At 45.0% G+C, this 14,703-nt stretch overlaps 1 protein-coding gene across 1 annotated transcript in view; it reads right to left on the bottom strand.

Annotated features, from left to right (window-relative positions):
• Egf (epidermal growth factor) overlaps positions 1 to 11,772 on the bottom strand; it is a 75,782-nt gene extending 64,010 nt beyond the window's left edge. The window contains exon 1 of the mRNA XM_041680341.1: positions 11,649 to 11,772. Within this exon, the coding sequence (XP_041536275.1) occupies positions 11,649 to 11,772 (124 nt within the window). The remainder of the gene's footprint in view (positions 1 to 11,648) is intronic.
• Between the last annotated feature and the right edge of the window lie 2,931 nt (positions 11,773 to 14,703).

Genomic DNA, 14,703 nt, shown 5'->3' with positions numbered 1-14,703 from the left:
TTCAGGCTTCATGTGTAAGTGATGTCCGCCTGGAGATTTGGATGCTGCTCCCAACAGATCTCAGTATGTATGTGCAAATATTCCAAAAATCCAAAAGAATCTAAAACATTTCTGCCCCCCCCCCAAGTCACCTTTGAATGTAAGACCAACCCAAATGCTACATCTACTCTCAAAAGTTAGTCTCTATTTATCCGGGATTAATTTCAGTGGGACCCTTGCGTTTCTATTTACACGATCTTTGCGGTAGACCTCCCTGGTCCCTGCAGTACCTTGCTCTGGGCCTTAACCACTGTGCCTGGAGTCCTTCCCTGTTTAGATCAAGGCCACCTGGCACTTTGACTTGCCAGCTCTCAGCATCTGTGTGGGAACCCAGTGCCTTCTTTGGAAACCACAGCGTGAATTACTGGATGGGTTTGTCTTTTATGTTATGAAATGAATCAAATGGCGGTCTCATTTCCTGGACTGAGGCTGGTTCCTAGTCTCTCCTGACCATTTCTAGATGCTATCACCCTGCATTTAGAAAATGATGGAACTCTTGAGGCAAGGGGACAATCAGAGGACAATTCTAACATTCTTGCGACCTTTATTGCTGTCCTTGTTCTATTCCGTTAAGCCTTCATACTGTAATGGAATTTATTAAATGACTTCATTTTCCTAAGGATTGAGCATGATGGGTTAGCAGGCTCTAACTCAACTAGAAAGTGTTATCTTCATTTCAGTGGATACAACACAAGAGAGATGCAGGAGGAACAAGGGGGTATCAGGTCAGGAGAATCTGAATTGATGTCTCTATAGATGTCTAAGAGAAGGAACTCAAAGCCGTTTCTGATATCTTTATGTCAATACTAGCCCTCTGCACAGAGAGGAATGGCCCATGCTTGGTTACCACTGAAGCCATAAAATCCCCAAGACACCATCAAAGACATGGAAAGGGCACTGACTGAAAGACAAGCGGCTTTGTGTAATGATGAGTTTTGTTGTCATCTTGTTTGGGTTAAAATATACATCGGAGGTAAGTGAAGCATACTCCTGGCTGAGTTCTGCAAGCCCAGTTCTTGAGCCAGTGAGGTCAGCCTCCTCTAGCTGATCCAATGCGTTAGACTCTCAGTGGACAACTCATTATTAGGGGGCAGTGACCGTAGAAAGGGGGACAGTAGGCCTGCACCATTGTGTTATGGAGCCCTGGCCTCTTCCTCTGTTGCCATTTCTGCTTCCTGCCAGCTGCGAGGAGGAGAACAGCTCCTGTCGTTATGTTCCCGCTATCATGATGCTCTGCCTCACAGTGGATCCTAAAACACACAGCGAACAAGCACAGATGGGAAACTCTGAGCCTCTGACCCAAATAAATCTTTCTCCTGAGCAGGCACTCTGGACATAGCTGCATAAAAGCCTCACTCATGCACCCATCTTCTCACGCTTGCTGGCCAAGCTCTCAGAACATCTCACGGAATTTCTCTGGCCTATGGGATTCTTAGAGAAAGGAGAATGAAACCACACACGAGAAAACACTTGGTTAATGATTCCCGTCTACACGTCAGGAACTTTCTGTCGTACGTTTGCACAGCCCACGCTTTACTAGGTAGATTTGTGCCACTGTTTCAAGAACTACAATGTTGGCACATCTCGTCTCACAGAGGAAAGGCAGCCTGAGCTTAGAGCCGCGAACTTGTGGACCACAATGGGACACAGGCCTGCAGATCTATTGCCAACGGTCTTCCCGGGGACACATAGCATGCCTTTCCTAGAAATAACAATTTATCAAACACGTCAGACTAATTGTTAATGCATTGATCTGTTGATGTGATCAGTAAAAGGTTGCATTTGTTTGTGTTGCTCCATAAATAGTTTACAGGTTGGAAGGGGGGCATTCTCACCATTTAAATATCCCTCGTCCCAGATTATGGTCTGATTCTTTGCACTTAACAGGCATTCAAAACAGTCTTTGAGCTAATTAATTGATTAATGAGGAAACAGGGGCTGGAGAAACAGCTCAGTGGTAAAGAGCACTGACTGCTCTCCCGGAGGAGACCGAGGGTTCATTTCCCGGCCACCCAGACTTGAATCATCACACAGAAATTATATGAATTATAGCACGGTTTGGTCGATGTCTCAGTTGTATTTTTTAGCTAGCTCTTACATCTTGAATGAACTCATTTCTATTAATCGGTGTATCGCCATGTGGTTGTGGCTTACTGGTAAGGTCTTTCTCCTCCGGCAGCTACATGGCTTCTCCTTGACTCTGCCTACTCTATTTCTCTATCTCTGTTCAGATTTTCCTCCTGGCTTTACTCTGCTAAGCCACTGGCCAAAACAGCTTTATTCATCAATCAACACAAGCAACATATACACAGAAGGACATCCCGTGTCACTGGGTTCAATCCCAAGCACCTACATGGCAGTTCACGACTGTCTGTAACTTCAGTCCTGGGGATCCAGTGCCCTCTTCTGGCCTCTGTGGACATCGTATACATGTGTTGCACAGATACACATGCACACAACACTTACACATAAAATAAAATAATTTTTTAAAAATCAAGAAATAATTGTATTTTATTTATTTTCTGGAATTTTCCCAGGAGACGAAGAGACTAAATTCGTACAAGTATGGTTCAACATAGGGCAGTTATTTTAATGACTTGATTACCAGCACCAGAATTAGGGGCTTATAACTGCCTGCAATGCCAGTTCCAGAGGACTCTGTTTCTGGCCTGTGAGTAACTGCACTCACGTGTGCAGGTCTCTCTCTCTCTCTCTCTCTCTCTCTCTCTCTCTCTCTCACACACACACACACACACACACACACAATTTTAAAGCTTAAAGAAAAAGTCTTAATGTAGCCAGGCAGTGGTGGCACACGCCTTTGATCCCAGCATTCAGGAGGCAGAGGCAGAGGCAGGCGGATCTCTGTAAGTTTGAGGTCAGCCTGGTCTACAGAGCTAGTTCCAGGATAGCTAGGGCTGTTACACAGAGAAACCCCATCTCAAAAAACAAACCAAATCAAACAAAAATCTTAATACGACGTAAAGCAATGCTGCTCAGCTGTTTATTCCCGCTTCCTTACTTCTGTCCTACAAACCCACCCTCCTACCACCACCCAGTGGGAGTCCTCATTTTATTCAGGTGAATGGGGACTGACTGCATAATTTTCCTTTTTTGACATGGCATTGATCATCTTTTCATGGGTAACAGACCACCCTTGCTTCTTTTCTGTTAAGTGTCTAAATCTTTTGCCTGTTCTTAAATTGTTATTATTGAAGTTTTTTAAAAAATACATTTTGATCTCATTTGCCAAGCTGCAGCCGAAGGAGAAGGGGATAAGTAAGAATGAGTAATAACAAAGCAGACTGCCCACAAACCCGATAAAGCACCCAGGAAACAAATGGCTACAAAAGAGACTCTAAGAGTGCGCCCTCTACTGGCGGGGTGGAGAAACCCATTCTTACAGGCCTGGGACTGAGGCACCAGAAACCAGCCGCTGTCAGAAGGCCACTGGACTTCCAGTGCCTAGTGTGAGAAATTGCTCAGGACTTCAAAACAGATCTGCACTTCTGGAGTGCAGCTATTGGTAGTTTACAAGAGGCAAGTGAGGTCTGTCTTTTGGCCTTTTTGAAGATACCAACCTGTGCGCTATACATGCCAAACTTGTAACAATTATGCTAAAAGATTTCCAGCTAGCAACGCAGAGCACATGCTTTAAGACTCCACTAGTGGGGGCTGGAGAGATGGCTCAGAGGTTAAGAGCACTGACTGCTCTTCCTAGAGGTTCTGAGTTCAATTCCCAGCAACCACATGGTGGCTCACAACCACCTGTAATGAGATCTGGTGCCCTCTTCTGGCCCGCAGGCATACATGCAGACAGAACACTGTATACATAATAAATAAATAAATCTTTAAAAAAAGGACTCTACTAGTAAGGGGAATATTCCATTCTCAAAATAATAATAATAATTATAATTCCATTCTCAAAATGATAATAATAATTCCATTCTCAAAATAATAATTTTCCCTCTTCTTCCTGTTTTCAGTGTTTCCTGTTTTCAGTGGTTCTGAAGGCTACACATTTTCTCCCTGGAGTCACAGGTACCTAAGTATATGACTGTGATTGGAAAAATAGATGACAGAAATCATGTATTGAAAGTTTTTCCATTTTTGTTTGTGTGTGAATTTTTAATATAAACACAAGATGTGAAACATTAATGCAAGCACAATGTTTCCGTGAACACATTTCAACAGTCCGACTTTAGAACAATTATAAAGAAACATGTTAAAATTTTCTGGACATTTGGATTTTTAAAAAGGACGTAGATTTCTTCTCGATGGCAGCTACATGGTGTTTGTAGAGGTTTTATCATACAGTAGATTGCATCCATTCCCTATGCTGTTCTATCTGAGTTGTCCTACATGCATGCACAGTTTTAGTGTTGGCTGTCTTCGTTGCTGTTCCTGTATGTTTACTATCAGAATACACGGAGCTATATAAAAACACTTTTGCGATGCCTTGCAACTGCAGGCATTTTCTTCAGCAGGACTTCACTTCCATTGTTTTGTCAGCACCTTCTGCGGAGCTGAATCTTAAATTCTGATACAGTACAATTCACCAATTTTTCTTCGATAAATTCTGTCCTTAGTATCATTTCCCAGAAGTCTTTGCTTAACCCTGGGACCAAGGTGTCTCCTTCTAAAGGTCTCGTAGCTTTGCATCTTGAATTCAGATCTCTAACGCATTTTGAGTCCACTTTTGTGTAGACCGCACACTTAGGATCCAGGTTCAACATGTTGTTTACAGATACTCAAGCAGGGGGACATCTAGATGTCTAAATGGCACTGCACAATTTAGTAAAAAGATTCATTTTCCGTAAACTTGCTTTTGTGCCTTGGTGAAAGATCAAATGACTCTGTGAACCCATATCTGGGTTTTACTGTCTGTTCCATTAAGTCACGTGCCTGTCTCTTGGCCAGTTCCACAATCAAGATAACTAGGAAAAAAATCTTCCAAAAATGCAGTTTTGAGAAACAGTGGATTCTATTGTAATGTTCTGTGCCATAAGGAAAGTTTCATTTTAAGTGAATAGTTTTAAAAAAATAACCTCTGTGCTTTTCAATATAAATTATGCTCAACTTAATTTAAAGATCATGATAACTATACTCAAATGGATTCATCAACATAAAGAATTAGAAAAGTTTTTTCAGGCCTAGAAAGGTAACGCAGTGGGTAAAGTGCTTGCCAGTAAGCAGGAAGACCTAAGTTCAAGTCCCCAGACCCCACACAGTCAGATGCAGCAGTACACTTGGATTTCCTGTCCTCCTATAGGGAAATGAGAGATGGCAATAAGGCTAGGTAGCCTGGCATATATGGCCATGAACTTCAAAGAGACCATGTCTGAAACAAGGTGGAAGGTGAGATCCAACATCCTAGGATATCCTTTGACATGAGTTCCATGTCACATGTGTGCCCATCCACAGAGAAACACACACACACACACATGCATATAATTCCCTCCCATACATGTATACACAAATGCTTTAACCACACATTTTATCCTCTGAGCCATCATCTGCCAAGCCCCAAGAAACTTTCTAAAAATGACTTATTTATTTATGTATTTGATGTATTTGAGTCTCTATTTGCAAGTATGCCTGCATGACAGAAGAGGGCATCAGATCTTATTATAGATGGTTGTGAGCTGCCATGTGATTGCTGGGAATTGAAGTCAGGTCCTCTGGAGAAACAGCCAGTGTTCATAACCACTGGGCCATCTCTCCAACCCCCAAGAAACTCTTCTTAATCCAATTAGAAGTAAGAATACTTTTTGGCAAGGAGAACCAATAAAATCATGACATGGGTGGACTTTGAACAGTATGTTTTATCAATGTAGGTTATGGCTTTGCAGGACATGAACCTAGGGTCCTGAACTGTATTAGAGGACCCTCATGAGCTGCTGCTGGCTCCGTGTGGACTTCAGCCTCTGCCTGCAGGAGGAGGGGTCAGCTGCGTGACCTTTGAAGGTCTTGTGACCTTGACATTCATCTCTTCAATTTCTAGCTGCCTGCAATGTCTGCCCTGTAAAAACCAGTGGCTTCCGTGCTTGAGGTAGTTTTGGAAAGAAGCTCAAGCTTGGGCTAAATTCCTGGATAAATATCATCACTCTCAACCGCTACACTGCATGAAATATGTCCTTCCATTTGCTTCTTTAATCTTCAAATAGTGAAAAGAATGTGATTTCATTAAGATCTCTGTTAACAGCACTAGGAGGCTGAGGCAGGGGGATCTCTGAGTTTGAGATCAACTTGATCTATGGAGCCAGTTCCAGGACAGCCAGGGCTACACAGAGAAACTCTAATCTTGTGGGGAAAGGAGAAAGAAAGAAAGAAAGAAAGAAAGAAAGAGGGAGGGAAGGAAGGACAACAACAACAAAACAAAAATAATCTCTGTTAGAGAAAAGATTTTAAAATAACCTAAAATAAACAACTTCTGCCAGTAGCGTTTAATGTTCACTATCCCAACGAAGATCTAGAAATTAATCAATTTCTTAAAATCTTTTAAATTTTTTGATATAAAATTTGATGTGGATTTTCTTTATATCTAGATACTTGTCATGAGTGTCCTTAGACCAAAAGATTTGTCTGTTTTTTTTTTTTTTTTTGAGACAGAGTCTTACTATGTAGACCAAACTGGTCTTGAACTCACAGAGATACACCTGCCTCTGCCTCTGGAGCACTGAGATTAAAGGCATATGCAACCATGCGTGACCCAGACCAAAATATTTCCAAAACAGAAGAAGAAAAATATTCCAAGATGTCAAGCCTATTCCTCAACTCTAATTTCATTGTTCTCTATCCCAGTTTGGCTACTGAGTTCTGGGCCGCGACTGTACACAAAGCTCTGAAAACATACAGAAAAATACTTTAAGTAAGCATTTTACTTGAAATGTTGACAGCTAATATGATCACAGTAAGAATAGGTATTTATAAAAACACTTTGCTGTTAAGGATGTTAAAAATGACAACATCCTAGATTCGCTCTTCCCAGGAAACTGACTACGGCTTCTCCTGTGTGTCTTATTAGAATAACACAGCACGAAGATGCTTCTAATATGTGAAGGAGATGAAACACACTACATCTCAACTGATGTACCACATGGAACATCAATGTAGCTGCCCCAGCGCTCTTCTGATTTTCTGTATCCTAGCAACCGTCTACCCGCAGGAAGAGCTACCTTCGGAATGAACGCACCAACCCACAGAGCCTGCGCAGAGAAGGGAGACAGCCGGCTGTTGAGAGCCTAGGAATCGGTGCTTTCCCATGAAAGGTCTGCTCTAGTCTACCATTGAGGCTTTTCAAGTAAATCATTGGTTATTATAAATCTCTGCCGCAGTAGCAAGCTGGGTCCGAAATTCCCGCATATTCACACAATTCCAGGACACGAAGCATCCTAGGAAATATTTGGGAAACCCAAACCCTGACTGGCATGAGCATGCTTGGCCTGCTTGCTTAGGAGAATCAGAAAGTCAAGGTCAGAAGTGAAAATAGACCTGCAAATCCAAAGTCCAAGCTGGGAAGGGTCAAAACGGGATGAGAATAGAAGGGCCTGGTTTGTGTGGGGCTACGAGAAAGCAATTGCTCCCCTGTTCCACTGGTCCCCCAGACGGGTTTCTCTCCACCCACCGGTCTCACTCACTAGTTCCTGTAGACACTTATGAAATAACCATTTAAGGCTTAATATTGATTACATACTCCTTGGCATATTAGCTCAAACTTCTTATTAACCAACTCTTGCATCTTGAATTAACCCATTTCTATTATCTTATACTCTACCATGAGGCTCGGGGTTTGCTACCTCTTACTTCCTTCTTGGGTGGCTACCTGACATCTGCCTGATTTCACCTTCTTTCCTCCTCTATCTCTGCATAGGTTTCCCACCTTGCTATATTCTGCCCTGCCGTAGACCAAAGCTTCTTTAATAACCAATGGTAATAAAACATTCACAGCATACAGAGGAGAATCCCACATCATCCCCTACCCTTCGCTCTTGAGAGGAAGCTCTGAAAGACAACACCACTAAGGAGCAAACCTACTAAAGGAAACAGGTTTGCGTGCACCATCCCATAATTGCCCTGGGAAGCTAGTAGCCGGACATATAAGAGAATGCATTTTCAGAGAGCCCGAGGCTTGTCAGGAAAGGGAAAGTTCCCTTTTGTTTCCTTATTTTAAAAAATCCTTCTTCCACACCTGGCAAAAATGGCTCTCGTCTTCATCGGCCTCACTATCTCTTTATCCCAATGCGTCTAGTGGGACTACTGGAGAAGACAGGGACTTGGCAGTGTGAAAAGCTACCTCAGTTCCGGCTATCATCTACCAAAGAAATCTGCGTTCTTAGTGCACCTAAGCGCAGGTAATGCTTCTGTCACGTGAGTAGTACGCACGTTCAGGATGGCAGTGTGAGTCTGTGGGCCGGGGCCGGCGGGGGTGGGTGTGGGGGGTGTGGAGAACGGACCACAAAGATGGCTTATCCCAAGGAATGTCACCAAGGCTACCATAAGTGCTGTTCCTGTTGTTTTCGCTCCCGTTTCTAATAACAGAAAATGCAGCATTAAACAATCTTACCATCGCATTCTCTAGCTTTAGAATTGTTCAGGGTGGAAGCAGTAACTAAAGCTAAAGCAAGCCCTAGGCTGCTTCACAGACTGGGAAGTTTCTTGTAACCCTTTGAGCTCCCTGAAAGGAAGCGCAGTGTGGGTGCCTCTGAGACAGAGCCAGCACTGATCGCGGCCACGTTAACACAGTGCTGACAACAATCCCAGGAAGAGGGAACATCCAGTTTTCTTTTACCGTGAAGAAAACAAGACACACCTTTCACACGTGGCAGGCCTGACGTCTAAGCAAGGTGGCTTGTCTCCAGAGTGTATAAAGACAGACAGAGCATGCTCAAACAGCCTGCTGCAGATTCTCTGTGATTAGACGCCAGAAGAAACGTTTCTGCAGCTGGCTGGGAACAGACAAAATCTGGACCTGAAAACAGCTCTGCTTTGCACCTGACTGGGAAATCAACCAACTTCAGCCCGCTCTGAAATCGGTGACGTCACTGTCTACCGCTCACAGCAGACTGCCCAGTGAACTGCCTCTAAGTCAGTTCTCTGAGCTTCTTCCGTGACCGCCATTTACCAAGAACAAATAACACAGGTTTAGATGCCAGGCCGGAACAATTGCCTGTCCAGCTGACATTTGTCCTCCAGGGCAAAGAGATTTAAAAGTTCAGAAACCACTTGCTCACTGTTGTTTTTTGCTGCTGTCTTCATCCGCTTTTGCTTAAATAAAAGCCAAGAAAACATTTGATTTCTATCCTGGTGAACGGAAAGCAAACCCAGTTCCGTAGTACTATCTATTGGCTTCACTGACCGGCATTCGCGTGAGCAGCAGCCTCAAGACATTTTACCTGGATCGTGCTAGATCACAAAGCCTTCTTCTTGCTAGGTCAGGCTGCCCATGTAGGTGAACAGTCTCAATGCCAAAGGCAAGAAGTGCAAGTAGAATTTAAGTGGGGGGAAAAATAGGCGATGTCACCATTATCTATTTCCAGAGGGGAAAGAAACACTATCCCTCTGGGATGTACGGGTGACGGGGTATGACCTAGTTAGTTTTCAGCTAACCTAGGATTCAGGGTGAAGCAGAGAGTTTAAAACAGTGGCCTGCAAGCAATGGGGGGACAAAGAAGCAGAGGACCACACTCTAGGGCGTCAGTGCCAATCCCCTGCAGTGTTCAAAATAGGCCAGAGCATGGAATGGCCTGACCACTTTGGTCATGTCATGGAACCCAAGAGGACATTCACTGGGTCAGCCGTTGGGTGAGGGGTATTTCGCCAGTTACCCCGTGCCATCCCAACAATGAATGATCCCGAGAAACAGACATCCGATCTTGTAAGATGACCCAACTATTAAAAAGATGATATCGAGTTTGTGTGCTTCTAAAATCTATTTCTCCTTGTGTGCAACAGTCTTCCTGAGTCATCGTTTCTGTCCCGGCATCCTGTCAGTTTGGTGCAAAGTATCTCAGCAAAGCACTCTTGAGCCACCGGCAGGAGTGGGCAGGAGAACAAGGCATAGGAGTCACACACTATCCCAGAAGATCCAGAGCCACGCCGAGAACTGCTTCTTCAATTTCTTCCTCGCTTTAAGTGCCTCCCATGGGCTCATCTCTTCTAGCTACTAGCTGCATGAAGCACCTCCTACCATTACCCCTGCCCCTAAGTGTGCAGGTAGAGGCACCTGACTTTGGTCACTTTCCAGCTACCTCAGTGACATTCCAGTCCATGCAACACAACTGTGGCCAAGAGTTGTCTCTTGTCTCTCCAGTAGTTAAGAGGAGCAATTCTTTCATTAAGCAAAAACTTCCTGAGAATATGCACAGTGGAAGCGGCCCAGGTCCCGGGGCTGCAGAGGTCATTAGCAACCATTCCCGCCTTCAGAACCCCAGAGACCCGCACTGCAATGGCAGGGAATGCTTCCTGGTGACCTTCTGGGTCTGTGAGCAGGGACACCTGATTTCCTTCTGTGTGATTTCTCTGAGTGATACAGGTTTTGGAGATCAGCAAAGAAGCAGCAGCTGAACTCTGGCAATTTGGGCCAGTTCTGGTCTCCTTCATTCCCATAATTCTCTGTTATCTATCTTCCAGAGGTCTCTTTTCTGAAAACATAACATGTTTTCTTCGCTCCACTCTTTGTTTTTAAAAGCCAGAGCCTGTCTTAAGAGGGCAAGACGATAATAATAAATAAGTCAAACGTGGTGGTGCACACCTGTAATCCCAGACTTGGGAAGCATAGTGAGTTCCCAGCCAGTCTGAGCCACACAGAGAGACACTGGCTCCAAAACACAAATGAAAAAAAAGAGATGACAGGGAAGATTTCCAGGACAATGCGGACACTGGGATAAATGAAATAGCTCCCTCCCTACACAGCAGACACTCACCTTCGAAGTAAAGAATAAATAGCGAGAAAATGTTTTCAGCTGGACTGTTAGGTGCTGTAATGTGCAATCAGAAAACTCCCTGTGTCCTCTCCGAGAAAAGGCTGGCTCCTTTCTTCCCTGTCATGTCTCAGCACTTTGCAGAGTCACAGTGCACCTGTTACTAAGAACCTGGGAACTGTGACAGAGCTTCAGAGGCCAAGAGGGTGGAGGACGAGAGCCTGAACTCCTGAACTTGAGACTGTATTTTTTTTTTTAAGCAAAACAAAACTTTAAATGGCGTATGGCATTTTCTGCCACAAAGTTATCCTAAAGAAGGCTTTTCAAACCAACAAGACCAACTGCCACCATATGTTTCCCTGATTTCTAATGCCGAGCTGATCAGCTAGGCGTTGCTATCTCCCTAGAATAAGGACTGCGGTTTACATGATAAGAAATATCCAGCTGGTTTTGAACTGAGGCATATTCAGTCATGCGCAGAGCAGTGGAGAATCACATTTTATAATTGGCAGCATCAAACTGAACCAGGAGGCACGCGCGCACACACACTTCAGAATACACAACTAACGCAAACATACACACCCAAAGACAGCCGAGGGGGAAAAAGCACAGACGTCCAAGGTAGACTAAACAGAAGCCTCAGGCACTGTCCCCGAGGGGGTGGGCTCCAGTTCTTGGTTTACTTACCTGCACAAGTGAAAGTTTCGCTTCTCTCGGGAGGACCTGGCTGACAGTTCCCGTGCTGTTGAGCTGTGACGCTGGCAACGCTAATCTTTAAAACTACGGGCAGGAAGGTAAGCGACAGCAGCATGGTCTCCGTGGTTCTAAGGTCAACAGGCAGTGACTTAAGTTGCTACAACTTAGAGCAGGCAGAGTTCTTGCTTCTGACCCCCAGAACTTCCAGCCAGGTCGGCCTTCGGCCCCAGGGCATCTTTCATTTAGCTGTTTTAGTGCTGCCTTCCAGCTCCTTCTCCACCTCTTAAGAGTCGCTGGGTGCAGCCTGAAATGCTCCAGGAGAGAGTTCCTTATCTCACTTTTTTTTAAATCTTGGACAGCAATAAGAAATACCTGACACTCTTAGGACAAATTTTGCAGAGCCTGAGAGCTCTATTTCTCGCAGTGACAGGCACAGTCCGGCAAAGGCTCAGAGAGAAAGAAAAGAATTGGTGAAAAGTTCCAAGCCCCACCGGGACAAGGGATGAGTCTAAAGAAATGTGCAGATAGGATTCCTCCCGGGACGGGACGCGCTTCTCTTTTTGGAACCCGGAGAAACTCCCCTCCCGCTTTTAAATCTCTTCTGGCCCCACCCCTCTCCTTTAGTGTCTCTCCAACCAGCGGAGGAGCCTCTTCACAAACACCAATGCGGGCAATTCTGCCAAGCAGGAAGGTAGGGCAGGGTGCCAGAGAGGAGATATTCCGCTCACTAAAAATATTCAGGGCCGGGCAGGGCAGGGAAAAGAGCAATTAGGGGGTGCGAGCCGCTAACGGTCCGAGGGACCTGCTGAGTGCCGTTTATGTCTGAGTACCTTGACGGATGGAGACAAACTTAAGCAACGCCTTTTAAGCCAAAGGTGAATAGCCCCGCTGACATTTCAGATTTATCATAATTGATCACTGACGTGAGTCACGCCAAGGGCAGCTCACCTTCAGCTCGTTATTCGAAGGATGTGTCAACGGCCGCTCATTTTCCTGCAACCTAATCTTACTTTTTTCCTGTCTGTTTTTGAGTGGAATGTCTAAGATTACTCTTTCCATATCGAAGGGAAATCCCTGCAGCCAAGTGAGGAGATACAATGTGCGCAGACACTTTTTCTCTCCGTGCGATTTAATAAAACATCCCTAGGGACCCGGAGTGCAGGGGAAGAAGCGGCTTGTTATGACTGAGCTGTGTTAGGAAAAGAAAAGGCAAAGGAACCATGTAAAAGCTGGGGAACCCTGGAAGCGCGCAGAGCCGAGTGTGCCTCCTCCTCAGGTAAGTCAAGTGTCTTTCCACATCTCCGTGACAGAAAACAATAGTTTGACTCCCCACGAGTGGTCTCCACACTCTCCACTTGGACCAAACCATTGCTCCTTCAGGAATATACTCAGCACCCCAAAACACCCAGCTCCGGCCAGCCCTTCACGTCAGCCTTGTTGAACAATGGTGACTTGAGCCTGTTGACTTCATCCTGGGGATGGACTTTAAGTTGTCCTGAGGACGGTTCCAAATTCAAGTCAAAATAGAGCTAAGGCAATTAAAGCAGCAGACGCTTTGGGGTATACCTGTCACAGAAAAGGGACCGGCTCCAACCCCTGGGCCCATGTTTAATTGGGCTCTATTTCTCAAAGACGAAAGGTTAAATCATGTTTCTCGAAATCCAGCCGCCCTATTCCAGGCAGCTCTGACCCTGTATAAGGAAAAACAGACGCTGAAGGGGCCAAAGAAGTCATGTGAATGGGTGTATAGAATATTTCATTGCTTTCTAGACCCACGGAGACTCAAGACTAAGAATAAATGTCCCACAAATAACCTGCCCTGAGTATTCATTGCTAACCTTGCCGGTGAGCTTCCCCTTCAGCAAAACATATTTGCCAGCATTAACGACAATGGTGAGCAAAGGGATTTGGAACACAGTACAGCATGAAGCCGAATTACCTCATTAATAGAAACACAAACAGGACATAACCCACAATTCCATTCCGTTTGGGTTTGGAAATAGTCGTGTCATCTTTGGTTAGAAAACATTTGCTTTTGGAGCAGGTAAAAGTAAATGCTGCCAAGCCCATTGAGCTGAGTTTGATGACTGGAACCCGCATGGAAGGAGAGGAGCGATTCCTGCAAGCTGTCCTCCGACCTCCACTTATAAACAGCACCTCACCCGCACCCATGAATACACACAACAAGTAATCATAATTTAAAAGATTTAAGTGGCCAGTCGGTGGTGGCACACACCTTTAATCCCAGCACTCGGGAGGCAGAGGCAGGCGGATCCCTATGAGTTCGAGGCCAGCCTGCTCTACAAGAGCTAGCTCTAGGATAGGGTCCAAAGCGACAGAGAAACCCTGTCTTGAAAAAACAAAAACAAACAAACAAACAAAAGATTTGGGTGTTTGTTTCCTTCCTTACGTGTCACCTGAGCTAATGTCATTGATGCTGAACACAACGACATCACCTTAGGAGATAAGGAACCAATAGCGATAGAGTAGATACTTCAGCTGATGACTGATGGTAAAGCCAATCTAGAAAATGTCCCGCCCACCCCAAATTACCGAGATAGTAAAATCGCTGAACTGAGCTACCCAACCAGAAAGGACTTCCAGAGGTGTGTAGAAAGTCTGTATTCTTCCCTCCATCTCTACTGATGCGGCACTGTGGTGACGGGCAGGAGTTGTGCTCCCTGATATCAAGCGCTTGCTGAAGTTGGTTTCCGTCAACAATAGAGGAGAGCGTGGAAGCTTGAGCTAGGGTGTTGCAGTGGAGTCTCCAAGATGGCAGACATCCCAGGGTTGTGAAATGTCTGGGAAGGAGAGCCACAGACAAGGAGCAGGGGCAGCCCAAGAGAGAGATGTGTGTTGTGGGAAGAAAATCCGGAAGGACGGCGCCAAATGTGCTAGACAGTTTATGTCAAATTGACACAAGCTGGAGTCCTTTGAAAGGAGGGTGAGAAAATGCCTACACAGGATTGTACTAGTAGACAAGACTGTAGACAGTTTTCTTCCTCCCTCCCTCCCTCCCTCTCTTCTCTTCTCTTCTCTTCTTCTT

The sequence above is a fragment of the Microtus oregoni genome, unplaced genomic scaffold, assembly GCF_018167655.1.
Source record: "Microtus oregoni isolate MIOR12 unplaced genomic scaffold, Mior012 000000F_ref0000247, whole genome shotgun sequence".
NCBI lineage: Eukaryota > Metazoa > Chordata > Mammalia > Rodentia > Cricetidae > Microtus > Microtus oregoni.
This window is presented reverse-complemented; position numbering and strand designations above follow the sequence as displayed.